Genomic DNA, 24297 nt, shown 5'->3' on the forward strand with positions numbered 1-24297 from the left:
ACTCTTAGAATGCCACAGTTGCTTGTTTTCCATGTTTTTTATTTCGTGAAATAATGGTGAGAGATATATGTATGCTGTGTCCTTACTATCACTTAGGTCAGTGGTCGGCAAACTCATTAGTCAACAGAGCCAAATATCAATAGTACAACGATTGAAATTTCTTTTGAGAGCCAAATTTTTTAAACTTAAACTTATTCTAATGCCACATCTTCAAATTAGACTCACCCAGGCTGTGGTATTTTGTGGAAGAGCCACACTCAAAGGACCAAAGAGTCGCATGTGGCTCGCGAGCCACAGTTTGCTGACCACTGTCTTAGGTTGACTCAATAATGATATAAACCCTGTGGAGGTTTAGGTGGACCCATAATCCTCGCCTGAGCTTTAGTTACTGTTGTGGTACCTAGTTGACCAAGCAGCTGCATGGTCAGGGAGGTAGAAAAGGAACTTCACAGGGAAGGACAGCCTATTAAGATGTGACCTTGCCAATCAGATGTGACTCAAGAGTGTCTTCAGTGGCAGCCAAGAAGATGAATAACTTTCCCAGTTGGGCATGGGGTGGAGCTGGGTGGAAAGTAAGATGAAGCAACCAGAATCCTCCCCATATGTCTGCCTTGAAAGGTAATGAAAGATGAAGCTAGTGGCTCTCAACCTTGTCTGCACATGAGAATTGCCTGGAGCTTTTACAGATTCTGATACCCAGACCACACCCCAGGACAATCAAATCAGAATCTCAGGAGGGACCTGGCATCAGTGTTAGTCTTGTTTTGTTTAAGTTCCGCAGGTGGTTCCTGTGTACAGCCAAGGTGGGAACACCTGGATTAAATGAAACACCACAGGTGTCTGGCATGCTTGGTGCCCAGTGAGTGCAAGCATCCTCCTGTTTGACTCACTTTCTGCTGCTCCCTCCCCCTCTTCTGAACTTGCACAGAATAGCACTGCATCTGTCTTGGTCTCACCACACAAGTGAGAGGTGACTGCCTCAGAGTTGGAGAATTCTTTTTATCTTCATGTTGAAAGAGACAGGACTCTCCTCCCACTTTTTATGTACCATCTCATCACTTATTTCATACTTTCATCTTCCTTCCAATTTACCCAGAACCTGTGGATTTAGGAAGGTTTCTAACTTCTGTGTCCCTAGAGATTGAATTTAGCCAAATTTTCTCGAGCACTTCAAAAGGATCAGGGTGAAAATAAAATTTAAGGAATAAAGGAGGTTCCTAAAAATAGAACACAATTCATCCATTTCAGTTAAAGGTGCCTTCATGTTTTCCAAGCATTTTTGGACTCATAAACATTTTTAATAAGCTTACTTATGAGTCTTGTTGAAAAATAAATAAAGTACACTTGTTTTCATTAAAGGAAGAGATCTTTTTCCATCATAGTTGGTATTGTTGAAGGAGACAAAAAGGAGTTCAAAACTCGGCAAAGAATCACATAATTAGTGACATATTGGTCACAGATGTGCGAGGAGAGCTACACTTTCTTCCTGTGATTAGTACTCTAAATGCCCACAAATTACATCTGAAAGTCAGATAACCTCCTTACAAAAGAGAAGGGTGAAAATTATGGTATTTTTAAAATCTTCATTTTTAAGGTATTGTCGGGGTGTTTTTACAAACAGGCGAGTGACAAATGTTTACTCGCAATTTGTATTTTTAGGGATGTAATGGCAGATGATGCCCACCTTTACTTACTATCCTCAATCCCAAATGTTCAAGCAAGCGCAGCACTTGTAAATGATAAGGTTTCCTTCCCTTAACAATTCTCAAGAAGGTCAGGAAGGCAAAACTCAAAAGGCAGACGGGAACTCTCCCTACTAATTGCATTGCTTGCATCTGTAGGCCTTTGAAGCAAAGTAGGAGGAGTTTGGCCAAGTTGTATTCAGTGGCATCAAGTGCTCAAGGACTTTAAGGAGAATATGGATAAGCCGCTCGGGGAGCAGGGTTAGGACTCACCTGGAGGACACGACGTTGACACTTGGATGCCCGTGAAGGCAGTTGTGATAGAAGAACATAATTCCAGCCCCAAGACTCTGACTATAAGGATGTAATGGAAGGAAAGGGCATATTGTAAAAGAAAAAGGATGAAGAAACACATCTGATGGACATAAAAATAATAATGACAAACTAAAGCTTTTATAAGACTTCTTGAGAATTTTTTACTCATGTTGATAAGAAAACTAGACAAGGTAATGACTCCTAGAGGGAGGACAGATGCCTTGATTCTCATCATGTATAAATTACTGAGCTGACCAATTTCAAATGTCATATAAATTGAAATTGAAAAAAAAGGTGGAAAGTCGGCAAAAAAAATTAGTGCATTACCAATATAAGTAACTAAATTTATGACACAAATGGCCAAGTTTCCTGGCATAGGTAGAAGGTTATCTAGTTGCATTTTTAGTTCGGTAATATGCATTGCAAGATGATTTAGTGATCTGATGATTGCAAAGACAGATAGCTTTAAATCAGGAGCCCCAAAGCTATTTGATGTGCTGTCAAGGACATGTCAGTGTTTGATGTAAATTGACTCCTGTCTGCCGCCTTGTGTGTTATTTGATTTTATAAGTTCAAGACATCATACTCTACATCTTTTAAAAACTAAGCCTATTAAAAAAAAACTTCACGTTCCTTTCATTTTCAAAGTACCTCGTTTCTGTTGTTTCCCATTTCCTAGGAAAGTGACAATATTGGAGGACCCTGATCAGAACATTCACCTGAAAAACCTGTCTCGCCATCAGGCAACCACGGAGGAAGAGGCGCTGAACCTGCTCTTCTTAGGAGACACCAACAGGATGATTGCAGAGGTAAGAGACTGTCCTCTGGAGGAGATTATGGGATAGGGACAACAAGGACCTTACACACGATCCCATCTAACTCTCAGCTGCCGAATAGAAAACCTAGATCCAGAGAAGTGAGAAGACTTTCCCAAGCTCAATGGCTACTTAATGAGCAGGAACTAGCATCTACCAGGGGTGGGCAAACTTTTTGACTCGAGGGCCACAATGGGTTCTTAAACTGGACCGGAGGGCTGGAACAAAAACATGGATGGAGTGTTTGTGTGAACTAATATAAATTCAAAGTAAAGGAGCGGAGGGGAGAGCAAGAGAACCCTCTGCTCTTTCGGCTCCGCAGGCCGGATAGAACAGCCGAACGGGCCGGATCCGGCCCGCGGACCGTAGTTTGCCCACGGCTGAATTCTAGACTCTTAATTTTTATATTTTTTCAATTTTATACAAATTGGTTTGCAGGTAATGAATGACAACTCATTTAATATCTTAATTATAGAAATTTTTGCATAATGTTTGCAATTTAAAAATACACAGTTCATTCTTTCTAATCTCAAATTACCCATGTGTTGGTGTTTGTTTACATTTCCATATGTTTTCGTGTATTCACTGGAAGATTACTTATAAAGCATTTGGATTAATGCTCGGGACACAGGAAGTGCTCTCTGCATTGGCAGCTGTCGCTGGCAGATCTGGGAACACTGCCACAGTGTGTAATATGAGTACGCTTCGGTGTAATATTTGGGACATACTTATACTATTTGTTGTTTATCTGACTTCAAATTTAACTGGACACCTGCATTTTACCTTGGATCCCAAGGCAGGAGCCAGGATTGACCCGCCGTGGTCAGGGGACCATAACCTCAACCAGTTACAGGCTGGAGGTGGAGGGTCACGAGACTATCATCCAGTGACCCTGCAGGGAAAGGAGTGGGTGGGGGTGGTGGGGGAACAGTTCCCCAAATGCGCAGCTGACCGTTAGTCCTGGCAGTTTCCTTTTTAAACCATGCTCCCAGCTTCTCTGTCTCTGATGACAAGCAGCAGGGGAGGACAATAAGCTGGGAGGATAAGTATTCTGGGAAAGTCTATCAACTGACCTTTCTTCCTGCCCCATTTTCACTCTCTTGAATGTACTACCTTAGATACTAGACAGATAAATGGAAACCAAATGCAGATACTGAAAATACGGTGTGGACATCTGTTTCTGTGTTGAGCCGTTACTTCTGTTATTGGTGGTGGTGGTTTTTACAGTTCTGCGTCAGTACTTTTTAATAGACTGACTTCTATAAATTGAGCTTATGTGCCACATATGATATGGACTTAAGGACTCTTAAACTATTACTTTCATTTCAGGAGACCTTTACAAAGATTTTTTAAATCTTTATTGTTGAAAGCATTACATATGTCCCCTTATTTCCCCCATTGACCCCTTCTAGCCTGCACCTGCCCCCTGCCCCCGGCTTCTCCACCCTATAGTCTGTGTCCATGGGTTATGCATATGTGCATACAAGTTCTTTGGTTGATCTCTTCCCACCCACCCCCACATTCCCTCTGAGATTTGACAGTTACCTTGCATAGTTTCTAATTTCAGAATATCTTGTTTTGCTTTATAAAATTGGCATTTGTGTTTTGCTTCAACATGTTGCCCATGTGGTCATCTGTGGTGCTCATATTTCTCACAGTAATTAAAGATTAAGGAATAAATGCAGATTAAAAATTAAGGAGTCTGATGATGAAAGATTTAGCATGCCCCATTAAAAATCCTGTTCCTTCATACACAGTTTAATAAACAGCAAACCAAGAGACCAGGGACATATGAAAAAGAGAATAAATGCTATTGGAAAACAAGCGGAGAAGCCTGTCCCTGCCTCAGTGCTAACTTCCTCCAGAAGTGACTCACTCATCTGAGAGAAGTTGAGGCCTGTTCCCACAGCGTCCCCACATCTATAATGGGTTATTGGGGGCTCCTGGCCCCTTATTTATCATGACCTCTATAAGCTTAAAAGATTGGCCTTTGCTATCTAGTTTGTCAACTTAGCTCACTACATCTTTTCACACTGGTATAAAGTTTTGAGGATCTCAGACTTCCTTTATACAAGCTTATCTGTCATGTTCCTTCATCTTACAAAATCCCCACAGTCTTTTCCTATTACTTACTGATGAATATCTAATGATCTATACTAATAAAAGGGTAATATGCTAATTAGACCGGATAGACTAGACATCATTCCGGACATCTTTTCTGACAAAGCTGGGGCCCAGGCGGCGTCACCTGGGGTCCTGGGTGCCTGCGGCTGGCCAGAGGGAGGGAAGTCCAGGTCCTGGGTGTGGGGGCCGAGGCAAAGGCAGTTAGGGGTGATCAGGCAGGCAGAGGGGTTAGGGGTAATTAGACAGGCAGAGTGGTTAGGGGCGATCAGGCAGGCAGGCAGGCGAGCGGTTAGGAGCCAGCAGTCCTGGATTGCAAGAGGGTGCAGGCCGGGCTGAGGGACCTCCGCCCCGTGCACGGATTTCGTGCACTGAGCCTCTAGTATTATTATAAATACACTGTAACCTGAAGAAGTCCAATTCAAATAGTGCTGGTATGCATTATGTTTTTAATGTATTGCATTTTCCAGTGGAAAGCCTAATTGTTTTAAACCAAATCTAATAGATGTGGGGTGTTTCTGGGCTTGCTTTTATTTTTTCTTTGGTAAGAATAGCTACGATGTTATACTGAGAACCTACTCAAAAGACTTGACATTGTTGTAGACACTGTATAATTATATTATTTCTGATTCTTATTGTATAGAGGAAACTGAGGCTAAGGATGTCAGAACACTGACTGAGCATCCAGGTCTGACTGACCCAGAGCTGTGTTCTTTCCTTCTGCCTCATTCCACAAGTGCCATGACCACACTCACGTGTCAAATTCTTCAAGTGAGGATATATTTCTGAATTATTTAAAAGGATAGCAAGTATTTAGCACTTCAGTTTAATCTCTTGAATTCATTGAAAGCAAATACATAAAAATATAAATGAAAAAGAACTGTCAATCCCTGGAAATACTTTATTATTCAGTCTCTAAAGAAGCATGTTCTAGATTAAACCTCGCTGTCAGAATGTAATTTGACAGCACAGAACAAGCTTACTAGGATAAAAAGAAAGCACTATTCTTTTTTTTTCTTTTCAAAAATAAGCTCCCCAAATTCCCATTTACACAGAGACATCCAGAAGTTGCCATGGTAACCAGAAAACATTTGCAAAACAAAGTCTGCAAATGTGGGACACCAGTGAAGTGCTCTTCCCTTGCAAGTTCTCTCTCACAGCCAGCATTTTAAAGAAAAATGATCAAGATTAGCCTCATCCTCTTCTTATTCAGAACTCTTAAATAATTTTTGTAAGTCTACCAATGTTTTGAATACGACCTGATTATATCCTTAGGGTAAAAAAAAATTTTAAGTTGAATTGCTGAGCCAAAGAGAATAAATATATTAAAAACTGAACTGTGTGTGGCCCAGTGTCAAAGCCCACCAGTAGCAAGTATGACTTTGTTATTGGAGAAGTTGGGGTGTCCTTTCTCCACTGGGTGCTGGCAGTGGTGTCTTTACAATATCTCCAGGAAGAGAATTTTCTGAGACTCGCACAGGAGGATGAGAGGTTTTTATTTGCATGGGATTACACCCCTGGGTTTCCAAAGTCCTGTTCCAGTCCTAGAAGGAGTGTAGCTGGGTTTCAGTAGAGCTAACAGCAAAGCCAGTGTCCAGAGTTTCCGTCCCAGGACGCAGCCGGGTCCAGTTAGCATCAGGCTAGCTGCAGTCCATTAGTCCAGCAAATGCCAGGAAGCAGGAGTGAGAGAGCCCCACAAGCCAGGAGTCAAGTGCAATGTGCCAAGAGAGCAAACTCCTTTGTCCAGGGGGTTAAATATCCCAAATTTCAGGCCCTTGCGGTGGCCACACCCATTCTGGCCAATAACTTGTTCCCAGGTGTGACTGACAGTCAAGTACCTTCCCCACATCACCCCAGCTCACTGCGCATGCACCCATCCTCCTCCCTGTCCAGTCCCTTCCCCCTGCGACCTGCAGGGGATAGACAGGTGGTTCCCTGGGGAGTGTAAAGCTGCAGCTTTCTGGCAAAGCTGCCCGAATGACCTGCCTATAATTTTTGGCTTTCCTGTTACTAATAACTAGGTTAATCACAATGGCACGCACCTGATACTTTTTGTGTTATAGTTAAATATTTCTATCAATTAATCAAATCTAATTGAGCAAGACAGTCCTGCACAGTTCCGTAGCTGGGACCATTTGCTTGACCCTGCCCATACTCTAAGCATCTGTCCCCAAGCGTGGTAAGAGGATAACTTGCAATAGAGTTTCCTGTCATAGGCAAAAGACAAGTTGCTGGGACCCTATTTCTAACCCATGGATTCAGAATCTCTGCAGCAGAGCCCAGGAATGCACATTTTAGCATGTATGTGTGCTCAGGCAAAAGTTGGGGACAGTTTGGGATTTTCCATTAAGAAGCTGTTGAAAAGTTTGTGAGCAGGTCTATAGTCTGCATCCTTGCCAACACCACTAAATTTGAAAATTTGGTCTGCCAATATATATACATTGTTATGTGTTTTGATTACCGAATTCTTTTCTATCTTTACTTACCACTTGTGTTCCTGTCCTTGCTCATGTCTTCTACCTGCCTTTCTCTGGAGTGTTAGAGGAGGTCCGGTTGATGCGCTGACTCTGTGAGCCTGGGATTCGGTCTTGTTCACCTTGCAACCTTCATTCCTAAAACGGAGCCTGATGCACAGCAGGGCTCAGTGAGTGATTACTGAGTGAATGGACATTAAGAGTAACTTTTGTCTTTGTCAATATTTTGAATCCTTCCTCTAGAAATGGTCTCCATTGATAAAAGTGACATTTAAATACCCATTTTAAGGAGTGATAATGTAGCTCAAAGTGAATCATGAGGCTAACATGAGCCTCGTATCCAAGCCAGTTTGGAGAAGAGACTAGTGTCCTTTCCACCAAAACTTCACAGCAAATACTTTCCCCATTTTATAAATTTTAGTTTAGTTTTATGTTCTTCACTGTTCAAAGCAGTCTTTTCATTTTATGGTTTCTGCTTTGGATATCATGCTTAGAAGTGCAACAGCTCACTGATGAATGATCCCACTTACTAGAAAGTGTTGAGTTACTTTGGATTGAAGTGTGATGCCCAGCTGCATCCACCCCATTGTTCCCATGGTGGCCTGGACATGGAAAGGGATGGTCGGTTGTCATCAGCTTGGAGTGAATTTATCAGAACTTTCTGGAACGTGGGGGTTTTACCTGAATCTTGAAGAAAGAAAGAAAAACTGTCCTAAGTTAACAAAATTGATGTTCATTTTGAATCTTCCCTCTAGAAATAGCCTCCATTGATAAAAGTGCCATTTAAATATCCATATTAAGGAGTGATAACATAGCTCAAAGTGAATCATGAGGCTAACATGAGCCTCATATATAAGCCAGTTTGGAGAAGAGAATAGTGTCTGGGGTCCTTTCCACCAAAACTTCACAGTAGAGTCTGTTACGGGTTAAACTGTGTCTCCCCCTCCCCACCCCAACTTCCTCTGCCGAAGTCCTAACCCTGGTACCTCAGAACCTGACGTCTTTCCACAGGTAATCAAGTTAAAATGAGGTCATCAGGGTGAGTGCTGAACAATATAATTTGTGTCCTTATTGAATGGGGTAACTTAGAGACAGACACATCTATGGTGGATGCCATGTGAACATGAAATGGTCATCTAGGAGGAGGGTCCTGGAGCGGACCCTCACAGTCCTCAGAGGGGAGCAGCCCTGCCCACAACTCTGTTTGGGACTTCTAGTGTTCAGAACTATGAGATAATAAGTGTCAGTTGTTTAAGTCACGCAGTTTGTTGTATTTTGTTATGGCAGCTCTAGCAAGTTAGTGCAGTGTCCAAATAACTAGGATATAATTTCTTATACCATAGGGACCTGGTGTAGGTCTTGACCTTGATTAATTCAGAAGCAGTAATGTGCTATATCTATATACAGTGCTTGCTATGAAACTGCTTGAAGGGGAGCTCTGGTCGAAAAGAATGGTCTGTGCCAACATGGGAAAGTCCAGGGGCCCTTGGAGGTGTCGTGCTTTCTTCCCAGGTGGCTTCCTTCCCCAGGTGAACCAGCCAGTGAGTTGCTCAGGCTCGTGTTGATGGCAACTCTGTGGCTTCCTCATATCCTTTCCAGGTAGTGGTGAAGAGCCCGAGCTCCCGAGGGACCTTGTTCTGCTCCTGGCTCCACCCTTCCCAGGTGGGTGTCCTTGGGCACGTCACTTAACCCACCTATGCCACGCTTTCTAGTGTGTAAAATGAGCATAATCACACATCCTTCTAGGATTATAGTAAGAACTGAATTGAATGACATTTGGAAAGACCCTGTGGTTCTCAGCTAGCAACTATTTAAAGACAAGACTGTTAACTGGTTCCTCTCTATTGTCTCAGTACCTGGCAGCCAGGTGGTCAGTCATTAATTAATTCTTTTATTGAATTGATAGGGAGAGGGAGGCCTGATGATTTCATGTAATAAGACCTGAATCTCAGGCCCAGAATTGAAAGTACATGAGTACAGAGCACATCACAGATGACTTTGATTTAAGAAAACAACAAAACAACAAATTGTGAGACCCCAGACCTTTTGGAAAAGTTGAACTTTCCAAATAACCTGCCAGTAATGTTTATCCTATCTGATAAAGAGGGAATATGCTAATTGACCCTCACACTGCCGCAAAGATGGCAAAACCCACAGCCAATAAGGAGGGAATATGCTAATTGACTGCCCTGCCCTCAAAGATGATGGTGCCCACAGCCAATAAGGAGGGAATATGCTAATTGACTCCCATGCCCTTAAAGATGGCGGTGCCCAGAGCCACAAGATGGCGTCGCCCACAGCCACAAGATGGCATCACCAAGTCCCCTCAGCCCCGCCAGGGTGGCAGGCGTGCGGCAAGGCCGGGTGCGTCCCGTGCACCTGCCTCCAGAGTCCCCCAGGCCCCTCAGCCCCCCCGCCACCCAGGGCTGGCCCGAGGTGCAGGCAAGCCTTGGATGGCAGCTGCCCAGCTGCCCAGGGCCGCCTAAGGCTCAGGTAACCAGGGCCGGCCGAGGCTTGCACTGCTGGCAGTGGCAGCAGCAGAGGTGAGATGGGGCGTTGCCTTCCCCTGATCGCCGGGTCACCTCCTGCCCCTTGGGGCTCCCAGACTGCGAGAGGGGGCAGGCCAAGCTGAGGGATCACCCCTCCAGGGCATGAATTTTCATGCACTGGGCCTCTAGTGGGATTTATAATTTTCCAGGAGCTATTCGAGGTCTTTTTACCTAATTCTTGGCTTGAAATAAAAACATACTAGATGTATCTGAGTTGTGCTGCTGTGCTTTGCAGACCCTCAGACTCTGCTCGTTATCACACTCGGGAGTGAACCGGGTGACCTTGCGAGTGTGTAAAGACAGTGGGAGACCGTGTGAGCCAAGTCAGTGGTTCAGTCCACTCTCAGGAGCAGCTGTCCTTGTTGTCTGATAACATCCAAGTAATACAAGGAGAAAAGGGTACGTTTGCTATTAGGTTGTGTTTGTTAACAACACTAAGCCTCTGTCTCCTTGTGTGCTGTGTGTGGGAATCGAGGATTTAGGTTGTAATTAGTATTACAGAATCATATTACACTCCACCCTTAGAGGGACATTAACTCACACATACTTACAGAGTTTTGTTTGAAAGATATGTTAATTGTAAATAATTAGCACCTTTAGTCCAAGATTTGTGAGCCTGGGAAGAGCAAAATACGCAGCAGGCTAAATATTTTGGGTCCTGCTTTTATTATAATATGAACTAGAGGCCCAGCACATGAAAATTTGTGCATTCAGGGCGGTTCCTCAGCCCAGCCTACACCCTATCACAGTCCAGGACCCCTTAGGGGATGGATAACTGATGGATTAAGTGGGCCTAACCTGGCAGCCAGACATCCCTCTGGCAGCCCAGGAGCCCTCGGGGGATGTCTGACTAACAGCTTAGGCCCGCTCCCCAGGGAGTGGGCCTAAGCTGTTAGTCGGACATCCTTAGAACTGCCATGGAGGCAGTAGAGGCTCCTGCCACCACTGCTGCGCTGGCGAGACATGAGCTGGCTTCTGGCTGAGCAGTGCTCCCCCTGTGGAAGCGCACTGACCACCAGGGGGCAGCTCCTGTATTGAGCGTCATAGCGACTGGTCATTCCACCATTAGGGTTAATTTGCATATTACCCTTTTATTATATAGGATAGCTTCTCTTATTAATAGGTCCCAATAGGCAGCTAAAAGCCTTAGCAAAGATGTGTTCACATTGTAACCTCTTCTTCTTGTCTACTGTATATCCTTACTAGAAGGAAATAAACTTAAATTTTGAGCACATACTCTATGCCAGGCACTTCTCTTTTTTATATTTTACATATGAGAAATATACATTTTAAAATAGTGATTCTGTGTTTTAACATAGTTTGCATTCTGCTGTCATCTAATCTGATTTGTGCTATTGCATGAACCATGAGTTTTGAGATCTAAAACGTTTATTAAAATGAGTGAAGTGGTATGGTACAGTCATTATTAGGATGTTAAAATGTACATAGCCTCTATACATGATTACAGAAACATAATCTTTTTAGCTGTAAAAATTGAGCTCTAGAGTTTCTTCTGATCATTAAAATTCTCATTTCTGATTAAACATAGCAGAAGAAAGTAATTTTTACTCCCTGTTATTGAAATTCACCAACAAGAGCAACAAAATGTGAAATGTAGAGGGGGAATAAAAACCATCTTCAGTGAAACAAGGAAACAGCCATAACCTCAAACCCAGAGGAAACCTGCCAAATACTATGAAATTTGACTTATGGCGAGGGAGGGTGCTGAGAGCCAACACATATATTCTCCAACCTCAGGCAGGATACAGTTTCCCCTTTACGAAAGGGTCACAATTCTCAAACGCAAATCCGATGATCTTTTGGTTAGAGTGCTGAGATCTATGAACATAGGCAAGTATGGGGGCGCAGCACTACAGAGATATTTATCCTACACTGTAAAAGGTGCAGCCTAAGGGGAAAACTGAAAGACAGACCTTTTCGTGGTCAGTAGTCTAGGCGCATTCCCAAGAAAGATGTTCTTTTTTAGCGGGGTTCAGTGAGTTTGTGACTTAAGGGGTTTTACCATCCCAGACCTGTTAGTGCAAAAAATTGAGGAAAATGTATGCTGTTAAGGCTAAGGATATAGCAGATAGTAAAAGTATCTTAATTTAAATATTTCCTCATCCATCCCTAGACTGCTCTTTAGGGGAAAGATGACATGTTGAAAGATAAAATTATCAGAAAGAAAACATCTGCAGACCTATCCATATAAATGGAGTATGGGTGGGGGGAGGACTAAGGAACATATATTTGAAGGTTGATTATGTCAGAAGCAGAGAGTTTGTTCTTCATAATCTTAGATGTTCCCTAAATACATTTTTTTTTTGTTTTACAAAAATAGCTAAAAGTGTAGAAGGGTTAAAAATAAAAAGATTACAAGACAAGAGAAGAAGATAAAAAGCAAACTTGAGGCCCTAGCTGGTTTTGCTCAGTGGTTAGATGTTGGCTCATGAACTGAAGGGTCACTGGCTCAATTCTCAGTCAAGGGCACATACCTCAGTTGCATTTGATCAATTTGGTTGATCTATTTTTGTTCCCCGGTCCCTGGTAAGGGTGCATTTGGGAAGCAACCAATCAATCTGTGCAATCTGTCTCTCTCTCTCTCTCTCTCTCTCTCTCTCTCTCTCTCTCTCCCTTTCTTCCACTCTGTCAAAAAAAAAAAAAAGTCAATGGAAAACATATCCTTGGGTGAGGATTTTTTGAAAAAGCAGCCTTTTTTTACTCAAACATTAACATTGTGATTTTTGATTGGGAGATTTCTACTTTCATCTTTGCTCCTTTTTGTGTTGTTCGAATGTTTAACATAATAAGTGTGACAGAGTTACCAGTGCTCACCAAAATGTCTAGCGTATGCCTTCTTGCGCAGGCTTCCTTGAAGAGAGTTCATGTGACTTGCTTTAGCCAATGAAGTGTGGGTGAATGTGAGCTGCAACTTTTGCATTGAAACTTTTACGAGCTAGTGTGAGGTTCTCCTTGGTCTTTTCCCCTCTTGTGGCATCCCTGAAGCTTTTGTTGAGATGGTGCCTCCCAAGGTGGTGGCACCTTTCCAGCCTTGCTGATGCTCTAACCACTGAGCAGCCGCCATTAAACCATATTGACAAATAATGTAAGAAAGAAACCTTTGTGATTTTAAGCCTCTGAGATTATGGTGCTATTTGTTAATGTGCTACCACAATGTAACTTGGTCTATCTTGATGAATATAATGTGTGTGTGATTTATAACAACTCATTATTCCTCATAAGATTCAAATGTAGCATGGTTTTTTAATTAAGAAAACAATGTTTACATTAGTGCTACATATATCATCTGTTTTTCCAGTGGGTTTGAAACAATATTAAAACGTATAAATCTGAACAAAAGTGTCAAAAATTACAAAATTTTTAAAAGGGAAACTCGATTTAAAAAAGAAGATAGATAGACATAATAGACAACTGGAATGCATTAACTTATTGCTGTTAAGGACAAATTTTAGCTATGATTTTTGAGGCAGACAAGTAGAAACAAGGGAAAAATTTAGGCATTTTGAATTACATAGTTTTCATTGTTCAGAGCAAGCTTACAGGTACTAAATTGTAGGTAAAATATATGCAAGGATCTTGTGTGGCAAAATGGTCAGTGTCTTGCCTGTGACTTTGAAAGAAATGCAAAAACTTTATACTTCTATTGGTCTTGTATAATATTGAGAGCATTATGTTAAATATAGTATATTTAATTAAATGTATTAGTAAGGTTCCAACCAGGAAGACAAGTCACTGTGGTTATTATTTTTTTTATCTTTATTGTTGAAACTATTACATATGTTTCATTTTCCCCTCCCCATTGACCCTTTCTAGCCCACCCTCACCCCCCACCCCAGGTCTTCATCACCCTATTGTCTGTGTCTACATTTTATGCATATATGCGTACAAGTTAATTGGTTGATCTCTTCCCACCCACCCTCCCCTACCTTCCCTCTGAAGTTCGTCAGACTGTTCCATGCTTCTGTGTCTCTGGATCTATTTTTGTTCATCAGTTTATTTTGTTTATTAGATTCCACATTTGGATGGACCTGGATAGTATTATGCTAAGAGGAAGATAAGTCACTGTATTTGAAATGAGAAAAATCAACGCAGATAGTTTTGTCTCATGGGTGATGGAACAATCTGAGAAGACAAACGGGATGCTGGTGCAACTCAGAGGTTCCCACAACAGGAAGCCACTAGGTCAGGCAGGTCTCAGCTAGTAGGAGCCACCTGCAGGCGATTGGAGGGTGTGCGGAAGGGAAAGGCAGAGTAATTCTCCCTCTCCCTGTCTTCCAAGTGGGAAGACAGCTACCAACTAACAGGGGCCTTGGGAAAAGCTACCTTTAGAACTCAGCATCTCTGTGATGTAGAGCAAAGGAGAAGAAAGGGAACAGAGAACTCAGATCAATTGCTTTTGCTTATCTTACAAATCAGGAGTATACACGGGGGAAACTGGCAAAAAATCAATTTTGGCTATAGCTTTAAGCACAGAAGCTATTTTTATAGCATTCTTGCTGATAGATATTTTCATTTTTTGGCAGGCTGACTTTTGTATCTATTCCTTATATTGGTTTCAAGCTAGGAGAGAGGAGACAAAGGTCTTATCAGCCACCCAAAACCTTCAACAAGTAATTTGATCATGTTTGGGGTATGCAACTTGGAATCTTGCCAGTTCTAACAGCAAGGGATCATTGTGGCCACAGAGAGAACTGTGAATCTTCCAAATGTGGAGAGATAGTATGGGTCGATAACATGAAGTGAAATATTATACCTCATACTAGACATCTGTGCTTCTAGTTCTTCCTTCATCATCTCCATCTCTACTGTGAGTGACATATTCTCAAATCTTTATATCACATGTAAGATATAAAGATTTGAAAATCATCTGCTGCTGATCTTGATGTCCAAATCCAAAGATTGCATTGAGAGCTATTGCCATCAATGGGATAGGATCAATTTCTTTCACACAAATAACATGTTTTAAATGTATACTGAGTTCCTCTTGGTGTGTAATCCCAGATGTTCCCTGTTGTCTATACACAGGATAGTGAATGTATTGTCAGTGTACCTGTAATCTGAAGGTAATTAGAATGTGTAAAAAAAAGGGTTTTCCTTAAAGACAGTTTAATGAACTGCTATAAATGCTTGAGAAGATCATTAGAATTTTTAGCCCCATAATAGTATTGTTCCAGTTATGTGTATGGTCAGACTTGAAAATTAGTAAGCCAGGCTTAATTTTAAAAGGAAAAGAAAAATAAAGTTAGTCAATTTTAAAAAAAAGTAGATATGCTAGATGGATGAGTTACTGATGGCCACTGAGGATTAAATTTAGCCATGATTGTTCTTGCAAGTACAAAAGGGGGGACTATTTGGGGTTATAGAGTTTCTATTGTTCAGAGACCAATTCTTTATGCTGATGATATGATGACATCAGTTCCAGGATGACAAACAGAGATGATAATTGAATATAACTCTGATTAGAGATACAGCTAAAATTCTTTGCAATTTGCCATATGTGCCAACTTTAGCATACTTAGATTTTTCTATATAAATGTCTTTGACTTTGATTTTCCAAATCTTGGAGAAATGGCCCACAGGGAAGCAATCTGCTGAATTCTGACATCAACAGAAGAAGAGCCATCACTAACTCTGACATTCAGCTCTCCCCAAATCATTGTCAGCTAATAAATCTTTGAGGATGTAAAAATAAAAAATCCATCAAACTATTTCCAGACCCATTAGGAGGGATATAGCATAATAAAACATAGTAGGATATTCTTATTCGAAAGGTGAATCATAATTGCTGGAACATTCTTGTCAGATGTCCCAGATTGTTCCAAAGCTTACTTTTACATTTCAAACAGAATCCGTGTGCCTACTCTATTTTTCTCTTTTACAAAATTACTTTGACAACATGATGGACCTAGAAATTCTTCAGCCAGGGAAAATGATTTTGATTGCTTTTCTAACAGCTGTGTGTCTTGTAAAGAAAAAAATCAGAAAGGAAAATGGCAGTTTAGGATCATTCATTTCAGCAGAGGGCTGTCTCATTGGGGGCATTTTGCTGCTAGACAGAGTGTTCTGAAGCCATCTCAGAAAAAGATGAAGGCAGGTGTTGATGGTCACATGCCAAACCAGCAGGTTTGGTCATGCCTTGCTGACCCAGGCTGAGTCAGAGAACATGAAAAGAGCTCATCCACTGTGTGAAGAACTAGACAGGGAATTATTTATCCAGTGAGGTCAGGGTTAGTAATCTTGAGTTCGGGGTGTTTTAACCTGAAAAGCTAGGGTATCAGTTTAGAGAACACATGGAGATTGGTACTTTCAGTCTTTGATGCAGATGGAGTAGGTGAGGGGAGGACCAGATTAGCTGGGATATGCAGGTAGAGAGTGTTATTAGAAAGAAGAATTGGGGTGGAAAGCTGGGTTCTGGACTCCGGCTGCTGCTGTTGGTCTTAGCTGGTTTTCTTTGAAGAGTCTCAAGTGTATACATTATGTACTCCTGTTCAGTCCAAGAGAAATTTTCTTAATCTAACGTAGTCTTCATCAGTGGGAATTCCTGTGGAGATATTTCACTCCAAAATAGCAGAGTGATTTAAAAAAAAGACTTTGATACATAAGAATAGAATATAAGGTAAAGATACAAGAAATAAACACATATTTAAAGGATCCTGAGATATCTTACATGTGATATAAAGAGAGTTTGTAGATCACTGAATGCTGTATTAACTATAATCATTTTCAAAGTTATTGAAAATATGTGAGATTAAAAAGAGAGAAAGTGTTACAAAAACATAAGACCACATTATATAAACACAAAAACCATATTTTATTTGTCAAATTCCTGCACCTAAAATCAAAATTTTCGGTCTTGAAGATGGCCACACACACAACATCATGAATATTTTTTAAAAAGTGAAAATTTTAATTTACAGGGATCCTACTTATCTCCTGATAAGAATCGTAGAACATCAGGACTGGTTGTTGTACATCTTCAGAACCCAAAAGGGAAAAGGAATGAACAGCCTTTTGAAAATGTTTATCAGGCTTACCCAATCTTATTGTTATACTGTTTCTTTTGAATTTCTCTCTTAGCCTAGGAGTATTTCCTGCTCAGTAGGAAGTGATTTTGTCCAATGAAATGTGAGATTTTTTTTTTTTTACCATATGAAATAGCTTCTGAGAGTGGAGCTTTAGTCTTCAATAAAGGCTTTCGGTGTTTCCTCAGTTTAATGCTGTGTTATGAAAAGTGTTCTGCAAAAGCAGCTTCTGGGACCACTGTACAACCATATTGCTGCTCCTTCTGTGAGGACAGTTGGAAGCCACCAGTGCCTGAGAGGGTCATTGTCGAGTCACCTTTTAGATCCGCATCACTCTTTATAGGGCACAAAACTGGCTGGCTGCCAAGCACTCACTGGTAGCCCAATGGATCACACCATCGCACCCCATGACCAACTGGAGCATATTGTCCATTACAATGTCATGTTTTAAAAAAAAATGATGGACATTCAAAAATCCATTTGGAACAATCCATTCTTTGCATTTTTCTATTTTGAATATTAATGATCTCCTACTCTATGCACATATGTCTAATGGCCTTTATGAATACAATGCCTAACACCATTTGAGAATAGTCCAAGGGAATTTATGAAGATAAATAAATTTTGAGTAGGATTATTTTGGGAGGAGGAAAGGGGCATACTTTTCCAGTAAGCAATACTAGGCAATATTTTACCAGAAAGAGGACATTCTATGCCAGGGAAAGGGTAGTTGAAGATACAGGGAGTAATGGTTAAGTGCTCTGGAACCAGGCACAAAGCATAATTGAAGCCCAAGATAGGCAGAGAGATTTGAGTCAATTTGCTGTTTCAAGAAATTCTAATTTTTAGACTCAAATGAATTATATTCCATGCACTCAAACAGTCTGCAGATGTAGTCTCCTAATTATTTGGAGATTTTTAGAAATTATGAAACATGCCTTAGCATCCAGAAAACTTGAAATGAGCAAGAGTCAACAATTTAATAAATATTTTCGAGCACTTTATGTTATGTTAGGCTGGGGCAGTGGTCGGCAAACTCATTAGTCAACAGAGCCAAATATCAACAGTACAACGATTGAAATTTCTTTTGAGAGCCAAATTTTTTAAACTTAAACTTCTTCTAACGCCACTTCTTCAAAATAGACTCTCCCAGGCCATGGTATTTTGTGGAAGAGCCACACTCAAGGGGCCAAAGAGCCGCATGTGGCTCGTGAGCCACGTTTTGCCGACCACTGGGCTAGGGGTACAATGATGAATAAGACACAGTGCCTGCCCTGGAGGAGTTCAGAGCCCAGGAGGGAAGAGGAAGAAAGTGGAGAGCCTTCCAAGAGGAGGGAGCCTTCCGACAGGCCTTCAGTGAGAAGTGGGACGCGGCTGTCCTGGAGATGAGAAAGGGAAAAAACTGACCTTCATAGACCACAGACTGCAGACATGATGAATCTGTAGGGGGCCCAGCGAACCTAGGTTTTTAGTCGTTTGCCCTGTCAATAAAAGTCATCTATTCTCAACTTTCCAAAAAAGTAAACCTATTTGGAAAAGGACAAGTTAATTTTTTTTAATATCAAACCCTAAGAAAAGGACCTGAAAAAAGATTATTAAATGATAGCCAATAAGTAATTAGGGAAGAGTCAGCATTGATTCACCTTAAACTAATTTCATTGGCTTTTCTGATAGGGTTATAAGAATTCACAGATCAAGGGAATTCATTTTATTTCATAAAGTCTCCCAAAATACCCTCTGGGATGTAGAGAGGAATTGAAGGCACATAAAGGTATTGGGATTAAAATTTGAAAATACCCGTAACTGGCACCTAGCAGAGGGAGCGGTGGTGCCTTAAGGGAATGTTGTTCTGCCCTACTTGGTGTTTTGCACATCATTTGGTTGAGGAGATACAGGTATTTTCAGTCGTAGATAGCACAGAATTGGGGGAAAAAAGGATCAAGATCTGGAATTATGTCAACAGATTGTAATATTGGGGCAAAAACTAATCAAATGTGGTCATCACATAAATGTGTGTGTTTTCCATAGAAATTCCATAGCCTGGGTAAAGAGCTGGAACAAATGTGGTGTAACCCTTCATGTGCTATTTGCTGGCAACATTCAGTTTAGATTGCCCAGATTCCAGTGTCTTCTGTGGTTAGGAGAATTTTGAAAGAATCTACTCAATTCAGAGTGTGAAAGTGCTACATTTAAAAAAGACTTTGCTAAACAGTTGCATAAGAGAGTTGAATAAACTAGAGATATTTACTCTCGGGAGCATGCCAGTTCCATTCAGGGATAGAAGTAGGATTGACATAATTAAATATGTCTTTTTAAAGTGGTACTCTGTCTGCAAGGTGGAGAACAATTGAGGGAGACAAAAGTAAAGATGGGAGACGAGGAAGAGAATGTAGTAACCCAGGTGAGGGGTAAAGGATATTTAGAGATGGGGAGAGCAGACAGGAATGGGACAGGTTGGATATCCATTTGTGGGACAGGGACTGAGGGAAAGCAATGAGGCTGCTTTGGGAAAATATTAGGTTCAAGATGTTAGCAAGGCATTTCAGCGACAACCATGAGTTGGGCTCTTAGACATTCTAATCTAGTGTAGAGAGAAATTGTGGTTGGAAATAAGGATATGGAGGCACTGAATAGAGGGAATATCAACAGTGATGGGCATTTATATGGCCTCTTCAGTTCATGGACCACTTCAACAATCAGTAACTCAATTGCTATTTTTTGCAGCAAAGCAAGTCTTATTATGGCGATACAAAAATATGAAAACTGAAGTTACTTTGTGTAAATTTTCATAAGATTTCAACACTAGTAAGTGATGGAACCAGACTTAAAATGAATATCAAATTCTAAGTTTTTCCCCCTTTTTAAAAAATTTAAATTATAGTTGACATGCAGTATTATATTAGTTTTGGGTGTACAGCATAGCGATTCAACATTTATATACCTGATGAAGTGATCGCCCTAAGTCTAGTAACCAACCGTCACCATGCAGAGTTATTGTGATATTATTGACATATTCCCTAGGCTGCACATTACCTCCCTGTGGCTTGTTACCTCCCTGTGGCTTGTTTGTACTTCTTACTCCCCTTCCCCTTTTGTGGCCAGCCCCCCTCCCCCTGGCAATCATCAGTTTGTTCCCTGTGCCTGTGTTTCTGTTTTATTTTATTAATTTGGTTTGTTTTTTAGAATCCACATAGAAGTGAAATCATACAGTATTTGTCTTTCTCTGTCTGACTTATTTCAGTTAGCATAATAGTCTCCAGGTTTGTCCATGTTGTCCCAAATGACAAGATTTCATTTGTTATGGCTGAGTAGTATTCCAGTGTGTGTGTGTGTGTGTGTGTGTGTGTGTGTGTGTGTGTGTGTTCTTTATCCAATCATCTATCAATAAACACTTAGGTTGCTTCCATATCTTGACTATTGTAAACAATGAAAATACAAACCACAATGAGATACCACCACACACTTGTCAGAATGGCTGCTATCCACAGTACAACAAAGAACCAGTGTCGGTGAGGATGCGGAGAAAAGGGGAGCCTTGTGCTCTGCTGGACTGTAAACTGGTACAGCCACATGGAAAATAGTATGGAGATTCCTCAAACAATTACACAGAACTGCCCTATAATCCAGCAATTCCTCTTCTGGGGATCTGTCTGAGGAAAACAAGAAGAGATATCTGTACCCCAATGTTCCTGGCAATTCTAAGATTTTTGGTGTGAGTTTTAACTACACTACAGTGCCTATCTGGTGAGAATTCGAACAGTAGAAGGAAGAGTTCCCCAAGGAGGAAACATATGATGACCATAGCTTGGGGCCTGTCTATTTTAGGGATTGGAGAGAAAAGGGTCCAATAAAGAGAAAGGGACCGAAGAGTACCGGGGCATGTGTGACTCTAGAAAGCAGGGGCAGCGGGTGGAGAGCTTCCAGCATGAGGGCGGGCAGCATTCTTAGGTGTGACCCGCAGCATCAGACGCTCCGGCCAAGCGCAGATGGCCTTCTTCACTGCACATTTGCCTTCTTCTCACATGGACTCTCACTGTACACAGTTTGTCTTTAGCTCCTGAGCTAGATTACAGATGCCTTGAGGGCAAGGTCCATGTCTTCTTTTCCTTCTAGTCTCTGTACTGCCTACCCAGAGCTGTGTGCATAGACTGATATGAAATGTGAAAGCTCTCTGCACGGGGATGATTAATCATCACTAGGATTTTTCCAAAGGCTCAGTCTCCAGTGCCAAGAGCACATTTGTTTAAAATGTGTGCTTAAATTTGAATGAATCTGCCTAAATGGTGCCATCTGTTCTTAGGCAGTTTCAGAAATGTTTTAATACAATTTTATCTTGAAAAGGACAAACGCCGATGAGACATAAAGACGTCCTTAAATAAACACAGGGCAGACACCCGCACATTCAATCACACTTAAACGGCTACACATAAAGAATGTTTTCTGAGGTTTAAGAAAATTTTAGCTAAGAGGACACCAACTACTACTTCATGCAGAAAATATTTATGAGACGTTACAAAATTGTAGGCATGGACTCCTACAGCATATTACGGCATTTTAATTACAGACTCCAGAAATGCATCGTAATTGATATAAATCTCACATTCCTTTGAAATGGGTACACTCTTCCCCTATTCACTAAGGGCCTACATTTTCCTGTGACTTCAGTATCCCAGTTGAGGAGCTGAAGACGGCTGAAGTCACTCTGGTTTTCTTTTATATCGATTGTCATACTGTAGGATTTATTGTTGTGTGAATGTAACAGTGGAATGAAACCCATGTTTAAGTTCTGCAAATAACTTACAGTCACTTCCAGAACACCTCAACTTAGGTTCTAAATTTGAGTTTGCGGTTTTACATGCACAGTTATTTGCTGATCCACTTTAGCAAAATCACACACTGGCTAGGCCGGGTATAGTTATTGTGGCAACAAGTAATGGGTCAAATTTTCAGCCTATTTACCTCACTAGCTACATCATCATCACCAAAACTATGCCAGTATTTTGACATCTGTGTATTTTGCTCATTGGCATAAGTCAATGATAGAGTATATCAAGAATTTATATTTATAGGCAATTTCTGGTTGAAATATCATCCAAGCATGTTAACCTTCTGCACACATGTGAATCCATATGGAGTCTTCGTTTAAATTCCATTCTGCAAAAGTGGGGCTCTGAAAACTCATATGAACACTCATTTGGAATATTTTTAGATAATTTTTATTTTTACACTAGAGGCCCGGTGCATGAAAATCATGCACTGGTGTGGGGACCTGCAGCCTGGCCTGCGCCCTCTCATAGTCCAGGACCCTTTAGGGCAGTGGTTCTCAACCTTTCTAATGCCGCAACCCTTTAATACAGTTCCTCATGTTGTGGTGACCCCCAACCATAAAATTATTTTCATTGCTACTTCATAACTGTAATTTTGCTACTGTTATGAATCGTAATGTAAATATCTGTGTTTTCCAATGGTTGTAGGCTCTGCAGCAGCGGTTCTCAACCTGTGGGTCACGACCCACAGGTTGAGAACCGCTAGCAGGGTCGCCTAAGACCATCGGAAAACACAGATATAGTCCAAGCTAACCTACTGGTTGGAGCATCTGCCCCCTGGTGGTCAGTGCACATCAGAGCAACTGATCAAGCAGTCAACTGTCTACCCCCTGGTGGTCAGTGCACGTCATAGTGAGCGGTTGAGCTGCCTTAGCATATCATTAGCATATTACACTTAGATTGGTTGAACGGCCAACCAGACAACCAACCAATTTCTTACTCAAACAGTGTTTCAGTCTGCCTCTCTCTCTCTCTCTCTCTCTCTCTCTCTCTCTTCCTCCCTTCTTCTCTTTCTCTCTCCACCCTCTCTTCCCCCTCCCACCCCCCCCACCCCCCCGCCTCTCCTGGTGTGCCTTTCCCAATTTCTCTCTAGGAAATATACCTGGTGATCTATTGCTGGGTTGTGGATTATAGGCATTTGCAACTCTAGCACATATTGTCAAATTGCTCTCAAGAAAGGTTCTTAATTTATATTCCCACCAGCAGCATATAAAAGTTCCCATTTCTTTATATTCTTACAAACACTTTTGTTAAACTTTACTTAACATTTTTTTTTGCCAGTACAATGGATAGGAATGAAGTAGTTTATTGTTATAGCTCTAATTATTTTGCTCTACCTACTTATGAGTTTAAACATTTTTTTAAAATACTGATGAACTCTTTATGGGTTGTCTGTTCATAATATTTGCTCATTTTTTTCTGAGTTGTTCATCTTTTTCTTATTGATTTGTGGGAGCTCTTTATTTCAAATATTAATCTTTTGTCAGCTATATGTCTTGCAAATACCTTCTCTCAATCTTTAAACTTTGTGGTAGATTTTATCACACAGAAGTTCTTTAATTTTGGGTCATTAGGTCAAATATTTTAAATCAATTTGTTTTTGTATTTTATGTCTTATAAAATATCCAATACAACCTTGAGTTGATTGCAATATGCTACCATATTTTCTTATATTAATGTTAAAGTTGTAGTATTTTATACTTAAGTCTTTAATACATCCTGGAATTTATTCATGTGTATAGTGTGAGGCTATCTAAATTTATGTTTTTCCAGATGGATGGTCATTTATCCCAGCACCATTATTGACTAGCCATCCTTCCTCACTCTGGGGTGACCATACCTCTGTCCTACAGAGCTCCTGAGTGAGCACAGCATGTTCCCTGACCCTGTCACCTGGTCCTGTTCCAGGACCCTCTGTTTTAACTATGGTGGCATCATGATGCCCTTAATATATAGCAGGACAAGTCCCCTTTCCTGGTTTTTCTTTCATATAATTGTTTTTGTTATTTTTCAATATTTGCTCTTCCATCTGATTTTTAGAATCAATTTGTTTGTTCTGTTCCAGAAACAAAACCTGTGGCATTTTTATTTCAACCACATTGAATATGTAGGTTAATATAGATACATTAACATATAGATTAATTTTGATTTTTCACCCATGAAACTGTATTTTAATATCTAGCGCACCATTAATTCAGGTTTTCTTTTTGTGCCTTTAATATAATTCTGTCTTTTTCCCTACAAATTACACATTTTGTAGGATTAATCCCTTATTATCTCATCGTCTTTGCACCATTATGATACTTCCTGATTAATTGTTGCTGGGTCATTAAAACTTCATTGACTTTGCATTTTGATCTTGCAGAAAGGGAAACATTGTAGGTCTTAACAGTTTGTTTGTAGATGATCTTACATGTTCTATGTAGGTCACCATGTTTCCTGTATATAATGACACTTGATCTTGTATTTTCC

General features: G+C 40.8%; 1 protein-coding gene across 1 annotated transcript in view; it reads left to right on the forward strand.

The window, feature by feature from the left end:
• KIF6 (kinesin family member 6) overlaps positions 1–24297 on the forward strand; it is a gene marked incomplete at its 3' end in the record, with an annotated part of 392136 nt that overhangs the window by 105405 nt on the left and 262434 nt on the right. Inside the window, 1 exon segment of the mRNA XM_080665124.1 lies at positions 2677–2806. Coding sequence (XP_080521250.1) covers positions 2677–2806 — 130 coding nt within the window.

Source organism: Plecotus auritus (genome assembly GCF_963455305.1).
Source record: "Plecotus auritus genome assembly, chromosome: 4".
NCBI classification, from domain to species: Eukaryota; Metazoa; Chordata; class Mammalia; order Chiroptera; family Vespertilionidae; genus Plecotus; species Plecotus auritus.